The sequence below is a fragment of the Panulirus ornatus genome, chromosome 56, assembly GCF_036320965.1.
Source record: "Panulirus ornatus isolate Po-2019 chromosome 56, ASM3632096v1, whole genome shotgun sequence".
Taxonomy (NCBI): domain Eukaryota; kingdom Metazoa; phylum Arthropoda; class Malacostraca; order Decapoda; family Palinuridae; genus Panulirus; species Panulirus ornatus.
In genome coordinates, this window is record NC_092279.1 from 18,586,010 (window position 1) to 18,607,383 (window position 21,374).

The 21,374-nt window shown below is 37.6% G+C and overlaps 1 protein-coding gene across 1 annotated transcript in view; it reads right to left on the reverse strand.

Moving 5' to 3' along the window:
* Positions 1–5,690: 5,690 nt before the first annotated feature.
* LOC139765797 (roundabout homolog 2-like) overlaps positions 5,691–21,374 on the reverse strand; it is a 318,120-nt gene continuing 302,436 nt past the window's right edge. The window contains exon 19 of the mRNA XM_071693591.1: positions 5,691–10,028. Coding sequence (XP_071549692.1) covers positions 9,333–10,028 — 696 coding nt within the window. The 3' untranslated portion in view covers positions 5,691–9,332. The remainder of the gene's footprint in view (positions 10,029–21,374) is intronic.

The window sequence follows — 21,374 nt, forward strand, 5'->3', positions numbered from 1 at the left end:
AAGGGGAGTGGGGGAGGAATGGGATGTATTTAGGGAAGCAGTGGTGGCTTGTGCAAAAGATGCTTGTGGCATGAGAAAGGTGGGAGGTGGGAAGATTAGAAAGGGTAGTGAGTGGTGGGATGAAGAAGTAAGATTGATTATGAAAGAGAAGAAAGAGAGGCGTTTGGATGATTTTTGCAGGAAGTAGTGCAAATTGGGAGATGTGTAAAAGAAAGCAGCAGGAGGTCAAAGAAAGGGTGCTAGAGATGAAAAAGAGAGCAAATGAGAGTTGGGGTGAGAGAGTATCATTAAATTTTAGGGAGAATAAAAAGATGTTTTGGAAGGAGGTAAATAAAGTGCGTAAGACAAGAGAACGAATGGGAACATCGGTAAAGGGGGCAAATGGGGAGGTAATAACAAGTAGTGGTGAAGTGAGAAGGAGATGGAGTGAGTATTTTGAAGGTCCGTTGAATTTGTTTGATGATAGGGTGGCAGATATAGGGTGTTTTGGTCGAGGTGGTGTGCGAAGTGAGAGGGGTCAGGGAGAATGGTTTGGTAGACAGAGAAGAGGTAGTGAAAGCTTTGCGGAAGATGAAAGCCGGCAAGGCGGTGGGTTTTGATGGTATTGCAGTAGAATTTATTAAATAAGGGGGTGACTTTGTTGTTGATTGGTTGGTAAGGATATTCAGTGTATGTATGGTTCATGGTGAAGTGCCTGAGGATCGATGGAATGCATGCATAGTGCCATTGTACAAAGGCAAAGGGGGTAAAGGCAAATGTTGAAATTATAGAGGTATAAGTTTGTTGAGTATTCCTGGGAAATTATATCGGAGGGTATTGACTGAGAGGGTAAGCCATGTACAGAGCATCAGATTGAGGAAGAGCAGTGTATTTTCAGAAGTGGTACAGGATGAGTGGATCAAGTATTTGCTTTGAAGAATGTATGCGAGAAATACTTAGAAAAACAGTGGATTTGTATGTAGCATTTATCGATCTGGAGAAGGCATATGATAGGGTTGATAAAGATGCTTTCTGGAAGGTATTAAGAGTATATGGTGTGGGGGTAAGTTGCTAGAAGCAATGAAAAGTTTTTACCAAGGATGTAAGGCATGTGTAAGAGTAGGAAGAGAGGAAAGTGATTGGTTCACAGTGAATGTTGGTTTGCAGCATTGGGTGCATGATGTCGCCATGATTGTTTAATTTGTTTATGGATGAGGTGGTTAGGGAGGTGAATGAAAGAGTTTTGGTGAGATCAGCAAGTATGCAGTCTGTTGTGGATGAGAGGGCTTGGGAGGTGAGTCAGTTGTTGTTTGCTGATGATAGATTGCTTGTGGCTGATACGGGTGAGAAACTGCAGAAGTTGGCGACCAAGTTTGGTAAAGTGTGTGAAAGAAGAAAGTCGAGAGTAAATGTGAATAAGAGCAAGGTTATTAGGTTTAGTACCGTTGAGGAACAAGTTAATTGGGAGGTAAGTTTGAATGGAGAAAAACTTGAGGAAGTGAAGTGTTTTAGATATCTGGGAGTAGATTTAGCAGGGGATAGAACCATGGAAGCGGAAGTGAGTCACAGGTTGGGGAAGGGGGCGAAGGTTCTGGGAGCATTGAAGAATGTGTGGGAGGCAAGAACGTTATCTCGGAGAGCAAAGATGGGTATATGGTTTATGGTTGTGAGGCATGGGCTACAGATAGGGTTGTGCGGAGGAGGGTGGATGCTGTTGGAAATGAAATGTTTGAGGACAATATGTGGTGTGAGGTGGTTTGATCAAGTAAGTAATGAAAGGGTAAGAGAGATATGTGGTAATAAAAAGAGTGTGATTGAGAGAGCAGAAGAGGGTGTATTGAAATGGTTTGGTCACATGGAGAGAATGAGTGAGGAAAGATTGACAAAGAAGATATATGTGTCAGAGGTAGAGGAAACAAGGAGAAGTGGGAAACCAAATTGGAGGTGGAAGGATGGAGTGAAAAAGAATATGAGCGATTGGGGCCCAAACATACAGGAGGGTGAAGAGTCTGGGGTAAACCATGGAAAGTTTTGATCGGTGAGGTGACGGTGGGAATGGATAAAGGCAGCAAGTATGAATATGTACATTTGTATGTATATGTCTGTGTATGTATGTATATGTTGAAATGTATAGGTATGTATATGTGCGTGTGTGGGCATTTATGTTTATACATGTGTATGTGGGTGGGTTGGGCTATTCTTTTTTCTGTCTCCTTGCACTACCTTGCTAATGCGGGAGACGGCGATTAAGCATAAAAAAATAATAGAGAAAAAAAAATATTTATTTTATGTATTTTGCTTTGTCGCTTTCTCCCGCATTAGCAAGGTAGTGCAAGGAAACAGACAAGAGAATGGCCCAACCCACCCACATACACATGTGGGTTTGTCTGTTTCCTGGCACTACCTCGCTGACACAGGAAATGATGATCAAGTGTAATAGAATAATAAATATATTGTATATATATCTATATACAATGCCTGTTCCCTCCTGGAACTTCCTCATCATTAGGTCATGGGGGATGGATGAGGATTACAGAGTTGGTGTTTTGTCTCAAAATAGGTAAAGGTAGTGGTTGGTTGACAGCCTACAACCAGGGAGGTATATTACCAGTAATACCTGCCTGGGTATTTGGAAGGTTAGTGAGCCAGCACTTCATTGGTTGTCAAGTTGCTCTCCTCTGACCCAGGTAGCTGTTTTTTCTTTCTACCTCACCTGCATGTCGACATTTGGCATTCTGTCCACAAACATACAATCTCTCTTTGTCATACGTAACACATGACAACACACCTCATTCTTAGTAGCTCTAGATTTCCCTGTGGTGAGCACTGTGTGCTAGCCCTGCCTTTTGGCAAAATGATAGGAGCAGTTGATAGAAGTAGTAGGTAGGAACATTTAGACTGGAGCATTAGGTAGAAGTAGTAAGTAGGAACATTTGGTATAAGTAGTCAGTAGGAGCATTGGGTAGGAGCCTCTGCAAACATTATACTAGAGTTGCCCTCTGCCAGTAGTTTGTTAAGGATGAGGCTCTAAAGACTAAGAAGTGGCACTGGAGTTCACTAGTTATTGAGACTATTGCCATGGCCATCCCCTCGAGGGAGTTCCATTTGGAGCAGATATAGATGGCTAGATAGATAGATAGATAATGTGCTGTATATATTTACTAGATCTATGTATCTATAGCTCCAATGCCCATTCACTCCAGGAACTCCCTGAAGGAGGGTGGCCATGGCAAAAGAGTCTCTGTAACTAGTGAACCCCGGGGCCAATTTTTAGTCTTTTAGTGCCTTGCCCTTAACAGGCCACTTGTAGAGGGAAACTTTAGCGAAGTGTCTCAATGTTCCTAACCCATTACTACTAACTCGTGTCTTACCTACTTCTACCCAATGTTTCTGCCTAATGTTCCTATGTAACACATCTATCTGTTGCTCTTACCATTTTGCCAAAATGCAGTACTACTACATAGCACTCACCATTGGAAAATCTAGTTTTAAAGAATGAGATGTGTGGGTTACATGTTGTCAAGTGTTATGTGTGACAAGGAGAGATTGTATGTTTATGGACAGAATGACAGCAACCCATATGTGGGTGAGGCAAAGATAAGACAGCTTCCTGGGTCACAGGGGTTGCAGCTGTCAATAAACCCTCCTGGTACCCAGGTTTTTAGCACCGATAATATACCTTCCTGGTCAATGGCCAATTTTTAGTCATTTAGTGCCTTACCCTTAACAGGCCACTTGTAGAGGGAAACTTTAGCTGTCTCAATGTTCCTATCCCATTACTACTAACTCATGTTCTTACCTACTTCTACCCAATGTTTCTGCCTAATGTTCCTATGTAACACATCTATCTGTTGCTCTTACCATTTTGCCAAAATGCAGTACTACTACATAGCACTCACCATTGGAAAATCTAGTTTTAAAGAATGAGATGTGTGGGTTACATGTTGTCAAGTGTTATGTGTGACAAGGAGAGATTGTATGTTTATGGACAGAATGACAGCAGCCCATATGTGGGTGAGGCAAAGATAAGACAGCTTCCTGGGTCACAGGAGTTGCAGCTGTCAGTAAACCCTCCTGGTACCCAGGTTTTTAGTACCGATAATATACCTTCCTGGTCAGTGGCTGCTGCATTGTAGTAAAACATTATTCATACATGCATGAATATTTTGTGCTTAGGAAATGAGAGGACTTTAAGATATTCAGATATTTTTCAGTGTTGAATCTCCCTCTAGTATCTGCTAGTTCATCCATGCCATATTGGCGCATCCACTCCAAATCATTGCTTGTGGTATGCCCTCTTCTTGCCTTTTTGAAATGTTCTCATTAGTGTATCTGGTACTGTTAGGCCACTAGTAGTGGAGAGGACCATGTATGGAGGATGCAAATGTATTCTCGTATGAGATTATTTTACTCCAAAAAATAAAAGCCTTCAGTTGTGTATTGGTGGGCAAACTAGCATATGGCAATACAATGGCAGTCTCCTGACTTCTTAAAAGCTGGTGTCTTGTGATGTATTCCTGCTTCATGAAGCCGCTTCCTCACAGTTCCCAGAGAAATGTCTTGTTGGAGCCGTTCTCTGATGGCAACTGCATTTGTCAGCAGAGAGTGTGTCATCTCGTCTAAGATTATCCATGGGGTGGTTATTCATGGTCCGCCACCTTTAGGTTGATCAAATTTCCTTTTTCCTCCCATCTTCTTCACCAGTCACATTGTAGGTTTCTATATTCCCAGTTCATGCTGTAGTTGCAATCGTATGGCCAGACTGTCTTAAGGCAACAGATTTTCCCTGTAATGCCAATTGTTGCTGATGAATCATCTGCTGTGTGGGGTAAGATAGTGAGACAGGATTGTGTTAGCAATTCCAACAACAGCTCAGTTGAAGTGTTGGAAAGCTTCTCCCCTTCTTCTCACACACTATTTTTTTCAGAGGCTTATCTTTAAAAATGAAATATATGACAATTACGGAAACTCAAATATATGTATTATTTTCATTGAGGATTATTCCTTTGCATAATAGTATAGACCAAAACAAGTATTAGGAAGCTACTATAACAGTCAGCTCCCTAGTTACATGAGTAGTGCAATGTTACCACAGGATATAATAATGCGGTAACAACACTCCTTGAGCTGACTGTACATATCATATACGAGACAGCCATGATTAGGTATTCAGTTGCCCAAGCCATTGTACCCACAAATAAAAAAAATGCTGGTGTTGACATAGAGGCCTTATAGGCATAGGTATACGTGTGTTGACGTTGAGACCTTCTAGGTGTAGGTATATATGTTATAAACTAAAAGTTACTAAGTATGGTAAGATGTACTGGGAGAAAAGGCTTTTGTGCAGGGACGAAGGGAGAGGAAGGATAAGTCATGCCCACTGAAAACGTGTTTACATCAAGGATGTATGATGGCACCATGGTTGTTTAATATGTTTATGATGGAGAGGTTGGTGAGTGAATGAGGGTCAGGTCTTTGGGATGTTTAGGTTTGGAGGGCATAGGAGATGACTCATATGCTGTTTAAAGGTGACATGACTCTGGTGGCAGACTTGAGAGAGAAATTCCAGGAGCTTTGAGGTGTATGTGAAAGGAGAGTGTTTTGCATATTTTGGCATTGCTCATATAAAAGTGCATCATATGATCAAAACAGTACACCTTTAATGATAATATTCAAAGGGTATAAAGTATAGAATCAATGAAACAAGTGTATACAGCACAATCTTTGGTATCTTTTATTCTCATTTACAAATATGTAAAAATGTACATAATATACATTATTTACAAATGAAATTACTGTTATTTACAAATAAAAGTGCATTTTATGAATAATCAGTCATTAATAAATGACAGTGACACTGCAACACACTGATGAAGAAAAGGCTTCATCATCTTGTTTAACCTGGCATTGCAGCAGACTAATGAAGCAGAAGCTTCATCATCATGTTTCACCAGGCACCATAAAATATAGTAGGAGCCAAAGCTTCGCCATTGTTTCACCTTGCAGCAGAACAATGATCAAACTTGAGCTCCACCAACATGTTCCACTTAAACAAAAAATATTGATAATTTTTTTTACATAATTGACTAAAAGCATAAAGCAAACAAAGTTGTAAATGACAATGGCACCATAATATATAGCTGAAGCAAAAGCTTCACCATCAGATTTCACCGTTACATAAACTTTACATTATTAAAGGTATAAAACAAATTCTACTCTCATTTGCTATCATTGAGGAAGAGACTTCTGCAACACAAACTGTGTTATCAAACTGAGTATTCTGTTTATCATGAACTTAAGTAATTTCAGATAATACAAAATCTATTATGTGAATAAGATATTCATTCACCTTCTAAGTTATAGATGTAATTCATTGATTCTAATATTTTCCACAATTGCTTTAAAATCCTACAATAAGGATGTATATAAAAAAAACCAGCAGCATTTTTTCCATGAAACTATTTTGATGATACTTAAAATGATTATGTATGGGATACTTTATTTTAGCAGGAAGTCAGATGCCAACTAGCCTGTGCACAATTACCACCACGTAAAGTGGTCAAAACAAGTTCACAATGGACATTATATGAAACCTTCACAATCAGCAAAGCCATCTTATACTGTTTATATATGATAAACAGTAACCACTGTTAGCTTCTTGATCAGATACTGGCCACAAATATGAATTCGTAATATCTGTAGCTTATTATCCCACTTTTAAAGCCATTGCCAAGCTATTATTGATTTCAGTAACTTGTTTCATGGGCTGCATGTAATCTATCCCACTTGACAGTGGAATAAAAAGTTTTAACCATTATAATTGCTGTGTACACTGCCTGCTAGGCTCAGTCAATGCACATAGCCTAATTATTTACATTATATTATGTTAGCACAATGTTATCAAGATATGACATTCAGGAATATAAAGAGTAATAGGAGATATGTATAATTCATTGCTAGAGCTCTCAGATAACTAGTAGCCTCATTAATGTTTACTATTTAAAACATTTCCTTTTTCAAAATCACTGAAGAAATTAAAATAATTTATAATTTAACAAGGAATCCTAATTTTTTACCATAGTTCTCTTTTTTTTTTTTTTACCAATCTTAAACTCTTAAAGGTTATACAAATCAATCCTTGCAAATGTAATGTATACCACAAAATGAGTGCTATTCTGACACATGACACTTCTTAAATCATTGTGATATGATATTGGAAAGATAGAATTTCAAGAAAATGCTAAAAAGATTTAACAAAGAATTAGAAACATAAAAGTTCAGACTATGTAACTAAAGATGTAAAAAAAAATATATTTCAAAAATTGTGTGAATAGCTAGAATAACTAAGAAATCAATTCTTTAATTGTACAGTGTAAACGCAAATACAATTGGAATATTCATCTCTATCACAAGTGATATGTGCTTCACAGCAACTGCAGAGACTATATAATATGAAAAACAGTATACTGATGCTGTTATGTGTTTAACTGGCATGATTTATTTTAAATGGTACAGAATCTTTCATGCACACATGATCTTACAGCACTTAAACCTTGACTATGTAAAGGTAATGGAGTATCCTGTCCATACAGAATTTTTAAGAATTTACTGAAATCAAAACTAAATGAAATGCCACTTAGCTGACAAATAATTAAAAGGGCATTAACAGAGTAATTAAATAATAAGGTATAAGGTAATAAATATACCACTGTATGTTACTGTCTTTACAAAAAATCAAAATGGTTGGAGAAAACCATCAAACAGTAATAAGGTTCACCTCATTCAGATTACGAAAACCACTCATTGAATTTGGTACCTAATTAAGAAAAAGAGTAATTTTGTATCATGGGTCTGTTCAAACCATAATTTGTCCTGATCTCCACAGGATGACACTACAGGTTCAATATGTAATGCAATTTGTGCAATTTAGACTGAATCTCTGTATCATCAGTACGTTGCAGATAATCTGGGCCATTATGAATTCAATTAACGTACAGGTAATTAGTATACTTAGCAATATTATGAATATTGTTATACTCCATGAGTCGTTAAATCAAATGAAATAATGCGACATGTGTACCAGATATTACATTACAATCTAACATTCCATGGGGACATCACGTCCAAAATATATAGCATGATATTGTTGCAAGGCATGAGCATATTGATAACTGTTATAGGTATTCTAACATACCGGGATACTAGACATAATTTTCAGGCCACATATACACTTGTCTGTACAATTCATATGAGCAAAAGCTAAGAAGTCTCCCATTAATATGATATATTTGGGATGTCTTCTAAAAGCTCTCTCATCATAACTGATTTATCTAAATTTTTTTTTCAAAAATTGTGCTATAGTAAACATTTGCCATATCCACATGTATACAGACATACACACACACTTGCACACACATCATGCAAGCTTTTAAGCATCTATATCACCACTAACAAGTTCACAGCATGTCTGCCACTTTCATAAGTGTATAATTCACTTCCTTTATGAGGTATACAATCCTTGTTTTATCTCATTCTACAAATAAGAAACTAACAGACCATTAGAATTCCTTTCAAATTAATTTCCAAAATCATATAATATGAATATTTCTCTGCCATGGTTATTATATGCTGTAGTCACAGTATAATGTGACTATAAAATTAAAGTATAATTAATGAAATATTTTCTTTAGTGTTAAATCACTATTTTCTTCATTATCATTAGTTTAATTCCCATTCTTATGGGATGGAAAAAGTGCACATCGGGATGCACTTTCTGTGGGAATCACGTTTTCAGAACTCTGGCCCCCAACCCTGCAGGCTGGCAAAGGGCAGGGATGCCCAATTCCTCAGTACATTCCTCGTAAAGACTTCTCTTTTATGTGTATACATATAAAAGAAATTCAATATAAAACACTCTTATTTCTCGACTAGAAAATGTCCATCCTTCACCAGCACAGTTACATAATCGGAGTACTGTATGCATATTTTCTGGCTATCATACTTAACACTTAGACACTATAAACACAAGGTTGAACACAAGTTACTGTTTATCCTACAGAATATAATTCAACACCTCTGTAGGGGTAGGGGTGGAGAATAAGAAGATAGGATTTTACATCATGTAGACATATATACTTTGAATGCCACAAATATTACAATAGCCGGTCTACAATATGGACCTCATAATTAGAGAAGACCGCTGAATATAGTCTGACTGGCTAATCTATTATCTATTCTCCAACTGCATTTGCAAGTTTCATTATTGTGGGTAAACTTTGTTAATTTATCCAAATGTCCACTAATCACTTAGAATTTTCAGAAGAAAACTAACATGTCATTCATTGGTCAGCAGGTTACCGTGAATGAGGCACAGACTGCTGATGGTTCTGCTGATGTGGCTGTTGGTTTACCTTTGAGAGACACTGCTGTTGGGATAGTGGGTGAGATTCTGGTAATGGAGGTAAACTGTGTTGAATGCCATGTTCCTTGATCCCATTGACCTGGTGAGGACTATGTGGAATGGTGCCATGTTGAGGACTGTGCTGCATACCATGATAAGCATTTTGTGGGGCAAGAAGAGGATTAGTACTGTCTGCAGCATAGGCTTTGTCACCTGTGCTTCCATAGAAGGCAGAAGTGGACTCATAAAGAGCACTGTGGTCAGTGTATATAGCACTGCCATCATTATAGGGACAGTCACTCTCTTCCTCCTCATCAATTGGGCCCTGGTAAACCGAACTGCCACCATACATGTCTGGGAGACGTCCTGGGCTGTAATCTCGGGCCAAACGTGGAGCTCCTGGGGCACCCATAACTCTTGATCCACTTAGTCCCTGTAGACCTTGTAATCCTACACCAGTGGGGCCTGGAAGGGGGTCTTTTGGGTCTCTGCGTACAGATGGAGTTCCAGGCATTGTCATGTCCTTTGGAGGTGGTGGCAGAGCATCACTAGTCACATCAAAATCACCTGTGTTTACACCTCTCTTCGGTACAGAAGGACTAGCCTTTCTTTTGTTAAGCTGACGAGGTAGTGAGCCAGTAGTCACTGTCTGGAATAAACAAAGAACAAGAAAATTACAATAAATCATCTAAAGTAGATATTTTGTGTTTTTGCTCAAAAGGAAATGCTGAAGTAGCCCAGAAACATGCAAAAGAAAACATACTGCTATTGAAAACGAAATGGTAAAAGTGATCGGATGACAAAAAAGAATGGACTGAAAAGTACATGATTTAGTGTTTTTGGAAAACTAGTGATCTGAGGGTTGAGATAAACTTGATATCAGTGACAGGATAAACTGCTGGAAATGAAAGGAAAGTAATTAAAAAAAAAATGAGACAGTGAGTGTGGTAAGGTATGCTGGAAGGGAAGGTACCTATGATGAAACTTGGCCAGGAGGCACGACAAGTACACAGTACTCTCTGCATATACTACGTGTTTCATAATAGATTGCTATTTTCTGCTGCCAGATACAATGTATAACTGTTAATCCTTGTTTCAAAAGGAACCATTTTAAGCTATCTGTATATCTTTTAAATATTTCTGTGCTCACTTCATGCTGTTTTTTTTTTTCATTTGACAAAACAAAGTTTCTGTCTTGCTGGGCTTTCATACTTTTCCTTAGTGCATTTCTTATGTATGCCTAGGAATTCATGAAGATATATTTTCTCTTTCTTCCATATTAGGAAGATTTTACTTCTAATGGACACAGTACAGTGTGCTAGGTTTGGCTTTATACTGTTTTTGGTGCATTATACATGACAACAGAGTCAGAGAGAGTGGAAGCATCTTGCTAAGGCACAAGAGACTGTAAAAAAATTTCTTTAGTGCCTTCAGTTTTTACTACAATTAATTTTTTTCTATGGTGTACAGTTCAATGCATTCTAACCTTTTTAATCTTTCAGTTTTGTCTGCAGGGTTTCTAAATTTCCTCCAGTATAATAATTTAAGCTTTTGTTGGTTACCATATAATGCTGCGGAATTCCATTTTGCTTCACATATATATAATCTAAGTTCTAGACTCTGTCAAAACAATAACATGAATTTTTCATCTGACATATTTTGTCTTTTCAGGAAAATAGTTGGTATTCCATCTGGTCCTGTTACAAATTTCTTTTGGCTTTATCTGTTGAAATTAGTCTACGTTTAACTCAACATATGGCACTCTTGTCAAACTGGTAAAATATCTCGTCCATAATATACACTATATTTATTATTCTTTTCATGCTTGTTGGCCATTTCCAGCATTAGCAAGATAGTGCCAAAAACAGATGAAGAATAGCCTTATTCACTCATCTGCTCTCTAGCTGTATAATGCATTAAAACCAGATCCCCCTATTTCCAGAACTAAGGCCTCATGGATCTTTCTGTGGTTTTCCCTGCTTCATGTACCCTGGTTCAGCCCAGTGACAGATAATTGTCCCATGTTTATCACATTGCTCTAATTCACTCAAACCCGTATAAGCCTCACATCCTCCCACATGTTCAGTCAGCAAGTAACTTACACTTCTTTCACTTAATCCTTCCAATTCCTCCTTGGTTTCCCCCTTTTCATTGTTCCTTCCATTTCCAAAATGTTTACAGCTTTAGTCATCCTTTCCTGATGTCCAAACCTTTTCAGTTCTGTTATATACGCCCCTCTAACTAGCACAACTCCCTCATATCCTCTTTATTTGAACAACCTTACTAACCCAACAATGTTCTCCAATACCTCTCACAATAAAAACTCCTACCTGCTTCTATCATATTTACTCCCACACAACATATATATTTTGTAAAACCTACAAAGTATCTCCATGAACCCTGTCATACACTTTCTTAAGATCCATATATGCCAAATACAAATTCTTATGTTTCTGTAAGTATTTCACATACAAATTCTTCAAAGCAACTACTCCTGAAGCTTTGTGAATGCCACCAACCTCTCAATCACCAACAAGGAGTATATGTAGAGATATGACTTAAAGGAGCCTTATGTAGATCCCTCTTTAGAGCACACTTGGCCACTAGATGACAATATGATCACTGACAGGAAAAAGTATGTAATTTGTTTGTCTGGAATTTGAACCTTGATATGTGGAAGAGTATGCACCAATAGATATGGCTCCAAGATGAGAGAAAAACCCCCCAGAGATTGAAGGTTTCATATTTTTCCAAAGGATAAGAAAAGGTAAGTAGATGTTATCAGTTCAAACCACAGGAAGGCAACTGTTTAAATTGTAATAGTGCATAAACTGTAACAGTAGTATCTAGTATTCATGAACTTGATAAACTTTTAGAATATGTATGCACACTTTCTAGATTATAGTATTCAAGGAACTTGGTACCAACAGATTTCTTATAATGTGTAGAGTTCATATAGTGTGGGATTTTAGGTGTAGTGCCTATAACTCTATAAAGTTCTCATAAAGTGGACGGGTCTATAAAGAAGGAAATTGCAAGGTAAAAACACTAAAACCAGATGAGTGTATGTAATGCTTTCATCTAATTCTAGCAAACAGTAAAAGACCAGGATGCCCATCACCATTTTTTAATGTCCTCGAGGACATAAAAAAAATGACTTTCCTGCGAAAGACTGTCAAAACATATTCACATGGAACTTGACTGGATTTCATAGAGCTTCATTCAGTTTGTATGTTGATATACAAACTGAATGAAGCCATAATACAAGAAAACTAGCTCGCAGGGTCTTGAAACACCTCATTTTAATTTTTATCATTTATGCATTCCATGATAGCTACCATGTGTAGTTAATGTTTTAATCCAAATGAATCCGAGTTTTGCAACTGTCTTAGGTGAGTTTAGATGGCTACATATGTCTAGGGATTGAATTACAGCCTATGAGATCTGTCCCACTCAGGGTCAAATTCCTAAATCTCTATAGACACCTGAACTCAGTTTACATTCCAAATGAAATGAATCATGGGGTAGTAAATTGTAGCACATTTTTTGATGATGAAATGTCACTAATGATAAAAACCCTCAAGATATCTAAAATGTTATAGGCAAGTTATAAGTATGGTTATATATTTATTGGTCTTGCATTGCTTATCTATTATACAACGCCTACCCCACACTTTCCCTCTCCTTCATAACCTACCAGTAACAGTTTACTGAATATTGAAAGATTGGTTTCCAGAGTGAAACAGGAATATCCTACACTCTTAGACCACTCTTTACAGTGGCTACAATGATTCCATAAAAGTAGAACACAGATCATAATCCTAAAAAATGTGTTTGTATTCTAAAATTTTACCAGGAACTTTACGGGGAGGGGCTACGAAAAAAAAAAAAAATAGTTTAGCTTTGTGTAATATACTTAAGGAGAATACATCAATGATGTTTTGTGTACTCTTCTTATTTCTGGGTCAATAATTTAATTGCAACTAACTTGTGGAGCTCGCTATGCCCAAACATCATTTTTCTTCATAGCTTATGTTGAGTTCATCTTTGCAGATGTTTAACTTAAGTAATTTAAACAAAGCATTGGGGATGGAGGGTCTACTGCAACAATTTTCGTCATGAACACTAATCTTGTAATCCTGTGCAGGTAGCCTCATTTCCATTGTATCCCCAATGTCAGGTACAGGATTACTAATAGTTTTACATTATTTTCATCTTGATAAACAGTCCTTCATCTGTGATGCTATATCATAAAGTACGGATATATTCATGTGCATTTATATGAGTTTGTTCTTATACTGACCATATCTGGGTACACGTATAGAAACTACTAACATTACAGTTGTTAGCATCTGCATTCCTTAGGAACAGCAATTGTAAATATTTCTTGATACGGAATAATCACTTGGTGCATTATGTTTTAATAGATGGTTTTGCAGATACTGTAAATCCTGTTGGAGTCAAGGTTGATTATGAAGCTAATGGTAACAGTATATATGCTGACTCTTATTCTTTTTAATTTTACTATAAAGAATTACTTCCCATGTTCATCTAAAGTAAATTGTGCATTACTAATGGTGAGTTAATTGTAAATGATAATTTTTTTGTAGTAACATACCTCAAGTAACATGATTAGTGTTCATTTCGACAATTCGGGAAATCAGTTTATTTTGACGGTAGTTGATATATTACTACATTTATCCAGCGACTAATCAGTACCAAGTAAGCATAAAAGTTGCACCTTATAATGCCAAAATTTGAGTTATATATATTACTTTTAACCTGTTTTAGTAAAATGTAATGTTTATATATTTTAACAAAAATTCTGTAATGGTATGTGAAACTGTCAATGAAAAAACTTCTAATGACTACGAAATAGTTGGCAAAGGAGCTAGGAACCAGCATTTGAAGCCTTAAGAACATGATACAGCACTAGTCAACATTAGTGTTTATTCATTGTGTACGTTAATGTTTTTAAATGAAACACTGTATTATGGACTCAAAATGGCCAATACATTTCTGTTTCAGACATCATCACTCTTGGTGTGGCTAGTGAACTTACTTCTCTGTAGTATTTTGTAGAAGTCAAGGTATGGATAAGTAATTTTTAAAATTATTTTTATATACATATATTAAAAGTCTGCCCCTCTTTCCAAAATTCTTGCATTCACCTCCCTAACAACCCCATCCATAAACAAATTAAACAACCATGGAGACATCATGCACCCCTGCCGCAAACCAACATTCACTGAGAACCAATCACTTTCCTCTCTTCCTACTCGAACATATGCCTTACATCCTTGATAAAAACTTTTCACTGCTGCTAACAACTTGCCTCCCACACCATATATTCTTAATACCTTCCACAGAGCTTCTCTATCAACTCTATCATATGCCTTCTCCAGATCCATAAATGCTACAAACAAATCCATTTGCTTTTCTGAGTATTTCTCACATACATTCTTCAAAGCAAACACCTGATCCACACATCCTCCACCACTTCTGAAACCAAACTGCTCTTCCTCAATCTGATGCTCTGTACATGCCTTCACCCTCTCAATCAATACCCTCCCATATAATTTCCCAGGAATACTCAAGGAACTTATACCTCTGTTATTTGAGCACTCACTTTTATCCCCTTTGCCTTTGTACAATGGCACTATGCAAGCATTCCGCCAATCCTCAGGCACCTCACCATGAGTCATACATATATTGAATAACCTTACCAACCAGTCAAGTGTACAGTCACCCCCTTTTTTAATAAATTCCACTGCAGTACCATCCAAACCCGCTGCCTGCCGGCTTTCATCTTCCGCAAAGCTTTTACTACCTCTTCTCTGTTTACCAAATAATTCTCCCTAACCCTCTCACTTTGCACACCACCTCGACCAAAACACCCTATATCTGCCACTCTATCATCAAACACATTCAACAAACCTTCAAAATACTCCATCTCCTTCTCACATCACCACTACTTGATATCACCTCCCCATTAGCCCCCTTCACTGATGTTCCCATTTGTTCCCTTGTCTTATGCACTTTATTTACCTCCTTCCAAAACATCTTTTTATTCTCCCTAAAATTTAATGATACTCTCTCGCCCCAACTCTCTTTTGCTCTCTCTTGCACCTTTTTCTTGACCTGCTGCCTCTTTCTTTTATATATCTCCCAGTCATTTGCATTATTTCCCTGCAAAAATCATATAAATGCCTCTCTCTTCTCTTTCACTAATAATCTTAATTATTCATCCCACCACTCACTACCCTTTCTAAAGTCTGCCCACCTCCCATGCTTCTCATGCCATAAGCATCTTTTGTGCAAGCCATCACTGCTTCCCTAAATACATCCCATTCCTCCCCCACTCCCCTTACGTCCTTAGTTCTCACCTTTTTCTATTCTGTACTCAGTCTCTCCTGGTACTTCCTCACACAAGTCTCCTTCTTAAGCTCACTTACTCTCAACATTCTCATCACCCCTACATTCTCTCTTCTTTTCTGAAAACCTCTACGAATCTTCAACTTTGCCTCCACAAGATTATGATCAGACATCCCTCCAGTTGCACCTCTTAGCACATTAACATCCAAAAGTCTCTTGCGCGCCTATCAATTAACACGTAATCCAATAACCCTCTCTGGCCATCTCTCCTACTTACATATGTATATCTCTATTTAAACCAGGTATTCACAGTCACCAGTCCTTTTTCAGCACATAAATCTACAAGCTCTTCACCATTTCCATTTACAACACTGAACACCCCATGTACACCAATTATTCCCTCAACTGCCACATTACTCTCATTTGCTTTCAAATCACCCATCACTAATACCCGGTCTCGTGCATCAAAACTACTAACACACTCACTCAGCTGCTCCCGAAACACTTGCCTCTCATGATCTTTCTTCTCATGCCCAGGTGCATATGCACCAATAATCACCTAACCTGACCTAACCTAACCTAAAACCTGTGGATGAGAGTGCTTGGGAAGTGAGTCAGTTGTTCGCTGATGATTCAGTGCTGGTGGTTGATTTGGGTGAGAAACTGCAGAAGCTGGTGACTGAGTTTGGTAAAGTGTCTGAAAGAAGAAAGCTGAGAGTAAATGTGAATAATAGCAAGGTTATTAGGTACATTAGGGTTGAGGGACAAGTCAACTGGGAGGTAAGTTTGAATGGACAAAAACTGGAGGAAGAGAAGTGTTTTAGATATCTGGGAGTGGATTTGGCAGCGGATGGAACCATGGAAGCGGAAGAGAATCATAGGGTGGGGGAGGGGGCGAAAGTTCTGGGAGTGTTGAAAAATGTGTGGAAGTTGAGAACGTTATCTTGGAAAGCAAAAATGGGTATGTTTGAAGGAATAGTGGTTCCAACAATGTTATATGTTGCAAGGCATGGCCTATAGATAGAGTTGTGCGGAGGAGAGTGGCTGTGTTGGAAATGAGATGTTTGATGACAATATGTGGTGTGAGGTGGTTTGATCAAGTAAGTAATGTAAGGGTAAGAGAGATGTGTGGTAATAAAAAGAGTTTGGTTGAGAGCAGAAGAGGTGTTTTGAAATGGTTTGGTCATATGGAGAGAATGAGTGAGGAAAGATTGACCAAGAGGTGGAGGGAACGAGGGAAGTGGGAGACCAAGTTGGAGGTGGAAAGATGGAGTGAAAAAGATTCTGAGTGATAGGGGCCTGAACATGCAAGAGGGTGAAAGGCATGCAAGGAATAGAGTGAATTGGAACGATTTGGTATATGGGGGTCGATGTACTGTCAATGGATTGAACCAGGGCATGTGAAGTGTCTGGGGTAAACCATGGAAAGTTTTGTGGGGCCTGGATGTGGAAAGGGAGCTGTCGTTTCGGTGCAATATACATGACAGCTAGAGACTGAGTGTGAACGAATGTGGCCTTTGTTGTCTATTCCTAGCGCTACCTCGCGTACATGTGGGGGGAGGGAGTTGTTATTTCATGTGTGGCAGGGTGGCGACGGGAATGAATAAGGGCAGACAGTATGAATTATGTACATGTGTATATATGTATGTGTCTGTGTGTGTATATATATATGTATACGTTGAGATGTATAGGTATGTATATGTGCGTGTGTGGACGTGTATGTATATACATGTGTATGTGGGTGGGTTGGGCCATTTTTTCGTCTGTTTTCTTGCGCTACCTCGCTAATGCGGGAGACAGCAACAAAGTATAACAAATGAAAAAAATATTAAAAGTTATTTATTACTCTTCACTTCACATAAAGGCCAACTTTAATGTGTATCTAATATAAATTCAGCATTCTCATATGTCAATAGGCAATCATGGTGTACGGCATTACATAAAAAGGATATTATGGAAATCTGAACTTATAATGCAAAGGTATCAGTGAATTTGGACTATTGTGAAACCCAATGAAATTTGCACACATTATTTCAGACTTTTTAGTCAGTTCATTTGTCTTAAGATAAAATTTCTTGCTGTAAAATGTTGTGATTTACAGAGCACTTTGTTGATTTTACAGATACCATGGGTAAATATGTGACAGCAGCGAGCCAGACATCTTATGAACAAATGGAAACAATGGAGCTACCTAAAATAAATGGAGACTCCACAAGGTTTGCTCTTTTCTTTTTTTGAAGTCTCTTGATATGCTGAGGGTTGCTTTTCATGATTCTTTTTTTTTCATACTTGTCATTTCCTGCATTAACAAGGTAGTGCCAGGAACAGACGAAGAAAGGCCACATCCATTCTCGAACTGTCATGTTAAGTAATGCACTTTTCATGATAAGGGAATTCTATGGAGTTTGTTAGCATACCAGTGACAGAAATTGAGTATTATAGTAATTATCTTGTTTCCTAAAATTAACTGCGACATAAGATTAAAAAAAATTGAAAGATCATTTGTCTCATGACTTGCAACTAAAATTAAGTAGCTGTGGCTATTTAACAAGTGAATATGTCTTTTGCATCTATTGAGATTACAGTGTTCCCACCACCTGGAACACCACCTCCTGTGTTAAGTCATACCTGTGTCTTTAGTTAGGTCTCTAATCTTTTAACAATATAATATAACCCACTGCAATGATGAACATCATTTCTATGTCAGTTTCATCCCTGTTTGATAGAGGAATCTCATAAAATATAGCAGGAATGACATTTTTTCATTGATGCACAATTGATAAAAATTTACTCAAATCAGACTGTAATATGATGGTTTCTCTGTTACCAGGCACACCAGCAACCACACAAATAGTATTGTCAGAGTTGAGATACATGCCTATTTCTGTAAGCATAATGAACACTTTAACAAATATAGTAGAACTAATTTAGTTTCTTTTCAGTGTCTTTAGTTTTACTATCTAAATATAAATTTATCTATTTATCTCTGATGCCTGTTCCTACATGGAACTCCCTCAAGGGGGTAACCACAGCAATAGAGTCTCTATTACATGTGAATTCTAGTGCCATTTCTTGGCCTTTAGTGCCCCAACCCTTAACAGGCCACTCTCAGGGGCAACTCTAGCTGTGTCTGCAGAGGCGCCTACCTATTGTTCCTACTGAATACTACTACCTAAAGCTCCTGCCTAATGCTACAGCTTAAATATTCCTACCTACTGCTTCTATCTACAGCTCTTACCATTTTTCCAAAAGGCATGGGTAGCAATAGCGCTCACTTCAGGAGAATCTAGATTACGAAGAATAAGCTGAGTGAGTGCAGTGCTTTCAAGTGCTATGCTTGACAAGGAGAGATTGTTTGATTGTGGGCAGAATGCCAGTAGTCCACAAATGGATGAGGCAAAAAGAAGACAGGTACCTGGGTCAAAGGATTGCAAAATGACCACCACTAAAGTGCTGGCTCACTAAGAAGTCTTCACTAATCTCCCTGGTCATTGGCTGCTTACTAACTAATGTCGACATACTATAATATTAGGCTGTGGGGGGGATGCTATTTCATGTGTGGTAGGGTGGCTACGGGAATGGATGGAGGCAACAAGTACAATTATGTACACGTGTATATATGTATATGTCTGTGTATGTATACGTTGAAATGTATATGTGCATTTATGTATATATTATGTGTATGTGGGTTGCTGGGCCATTCTTTGTTAGTTTCCTTGTGCTACCTTGCTGATCTGGGAAACAGTGAATAAGTATGATAATGAATATATGTTTGCAATACTCTATGAATGTGATTTTACTTTGCCTACTTACATTTTTTGTGTTTGGTTTCATATTGGTTCAAGGTATAATATACAAAATTATAAACTGTATGATTCCATTACAGTTGAAATCATGGTCCAACAGACAACAGCTCTCACACACGAACTCCAGGCAGCAGCTCTACCAGAGACAGCTATCCCAGTACTTTGTGCAGGTATAAACCCATCTTACAATATCCATTCTAATTTTACTGTTTTAAAGTTTATTGGTTGGAATTACTAACATTTTATAATCAGATTCAAGTTAGTGTCACATTCTGGCATGTTTGATTGAATTTCTTTCCATTATTATATTCTTAGGGTTGTATATTTCCTATGAAATACAATCAAGGACAGATAGACTGAAATATATCGTAGATTTAACACACACCTTTATCTTACTAAGCACACGGTAAAAAGTGTACCTGCTTCTGATATAAAACATAAACAAGGATTTTCGTTGCTCATGCCATGCTTCTTTAAATAAAAAAAAAATCCCTCTAAACCCAGTTTCCCACACTTTGTAGACAGCAGCCTTAAGCATTGCATTTGAAAGATGATTATCCATAGCTCCCTTATACAAAGATTCCAAAACTTCTTTCCACTTTGTTATAAAAAGGAATGCATCATCTGTCACCTTATTGGTCCTTTCAAAAATTCTCAAAGCCTTACTATATATGTCTCTGAAACTAAAAGCTAAATTTTCCTACCTACTACTTCTCTCTGTTGCTTCTACCATTTTGTCAAAAGGCAGGGCTGGCACATAGTGCTCACCTCAGGAAAATCTGGAGGTATGAAGAATAAGTTGATAAGTTGTGTGCGAGTTAAGTGCTGTCAGTGTTGTATGGCACAAGGAGAGATTGTATATTTGTGAACAGAATGCCAGCAGTTGTTCAATGAGGCAGAAAGAAAAGACAACTGCTAGGGTTAGAGGATTGCAATGTATCAACCACTGAAGTGCTGGGTAACTATGCACAGCCTCTCCTTCTACAATAGATTCTGTCCTTTCCTATTTTTCATAGTTTGCATACCATTAAAGACGAATACCATAAGCTTTTTATTAATGAGCATCAATAGTCTGGTTTTTCTAGCCAACACTTATACCAATTTTCTTTGTTCGCTTTGTTTTTATTATATTTACCCTCAGGTGTTTGTAGCTTTCTTGCTGTTTCATATTTTATATTTCTATTTATTTCAGAAACAGTACGGAAGACATCATCATCAACAAAGCTACTGAGAAAGTACAGAACAATAATATGGAGACTTTAGGCAGATGCAGATCATTTCATCCAAAATGTGCAACACCACTGAAAACCTCATAAATAATGTCTACCAGTACCTTGACCCCCTGGTTTTAGGCTCTTGAAGACTTTAGTATGATGGTGAAAAACGAAGAAGAGAGGACGATGTTTTAGACCAAAGATATTAAAGTTTTATGGCCACGTATTACAAAAATCCTAAAGCCTACATATTTCTCAATGGTTTTGCTTTACTGTAGTTATATTACAGAGTTGGACAAGTAAAATTAGTGTGAATGTATGCTCGAATAATTGCATGCTACTGATGCTCAAGAATAAAGTAGAAAAGATAAAGCCAGAGTAGAAACTTTGGGGTTGTGTCTGACAGCATGCAACTAATTGAAGATTAAGCAACAGTCTCTATTGTGGGTATAGATAATTTGGAAAATTTGGAAGACCAATGAGGTAGCTTACTTTCTTGGGTAAGCAATTAATTCAGAAGTGGAGGCAAGTTTTGGGATTTGTTCATCCTGAGCATAGACATTTTTTCATGAATGACTTTTGTTTTTAGTATATTCATGC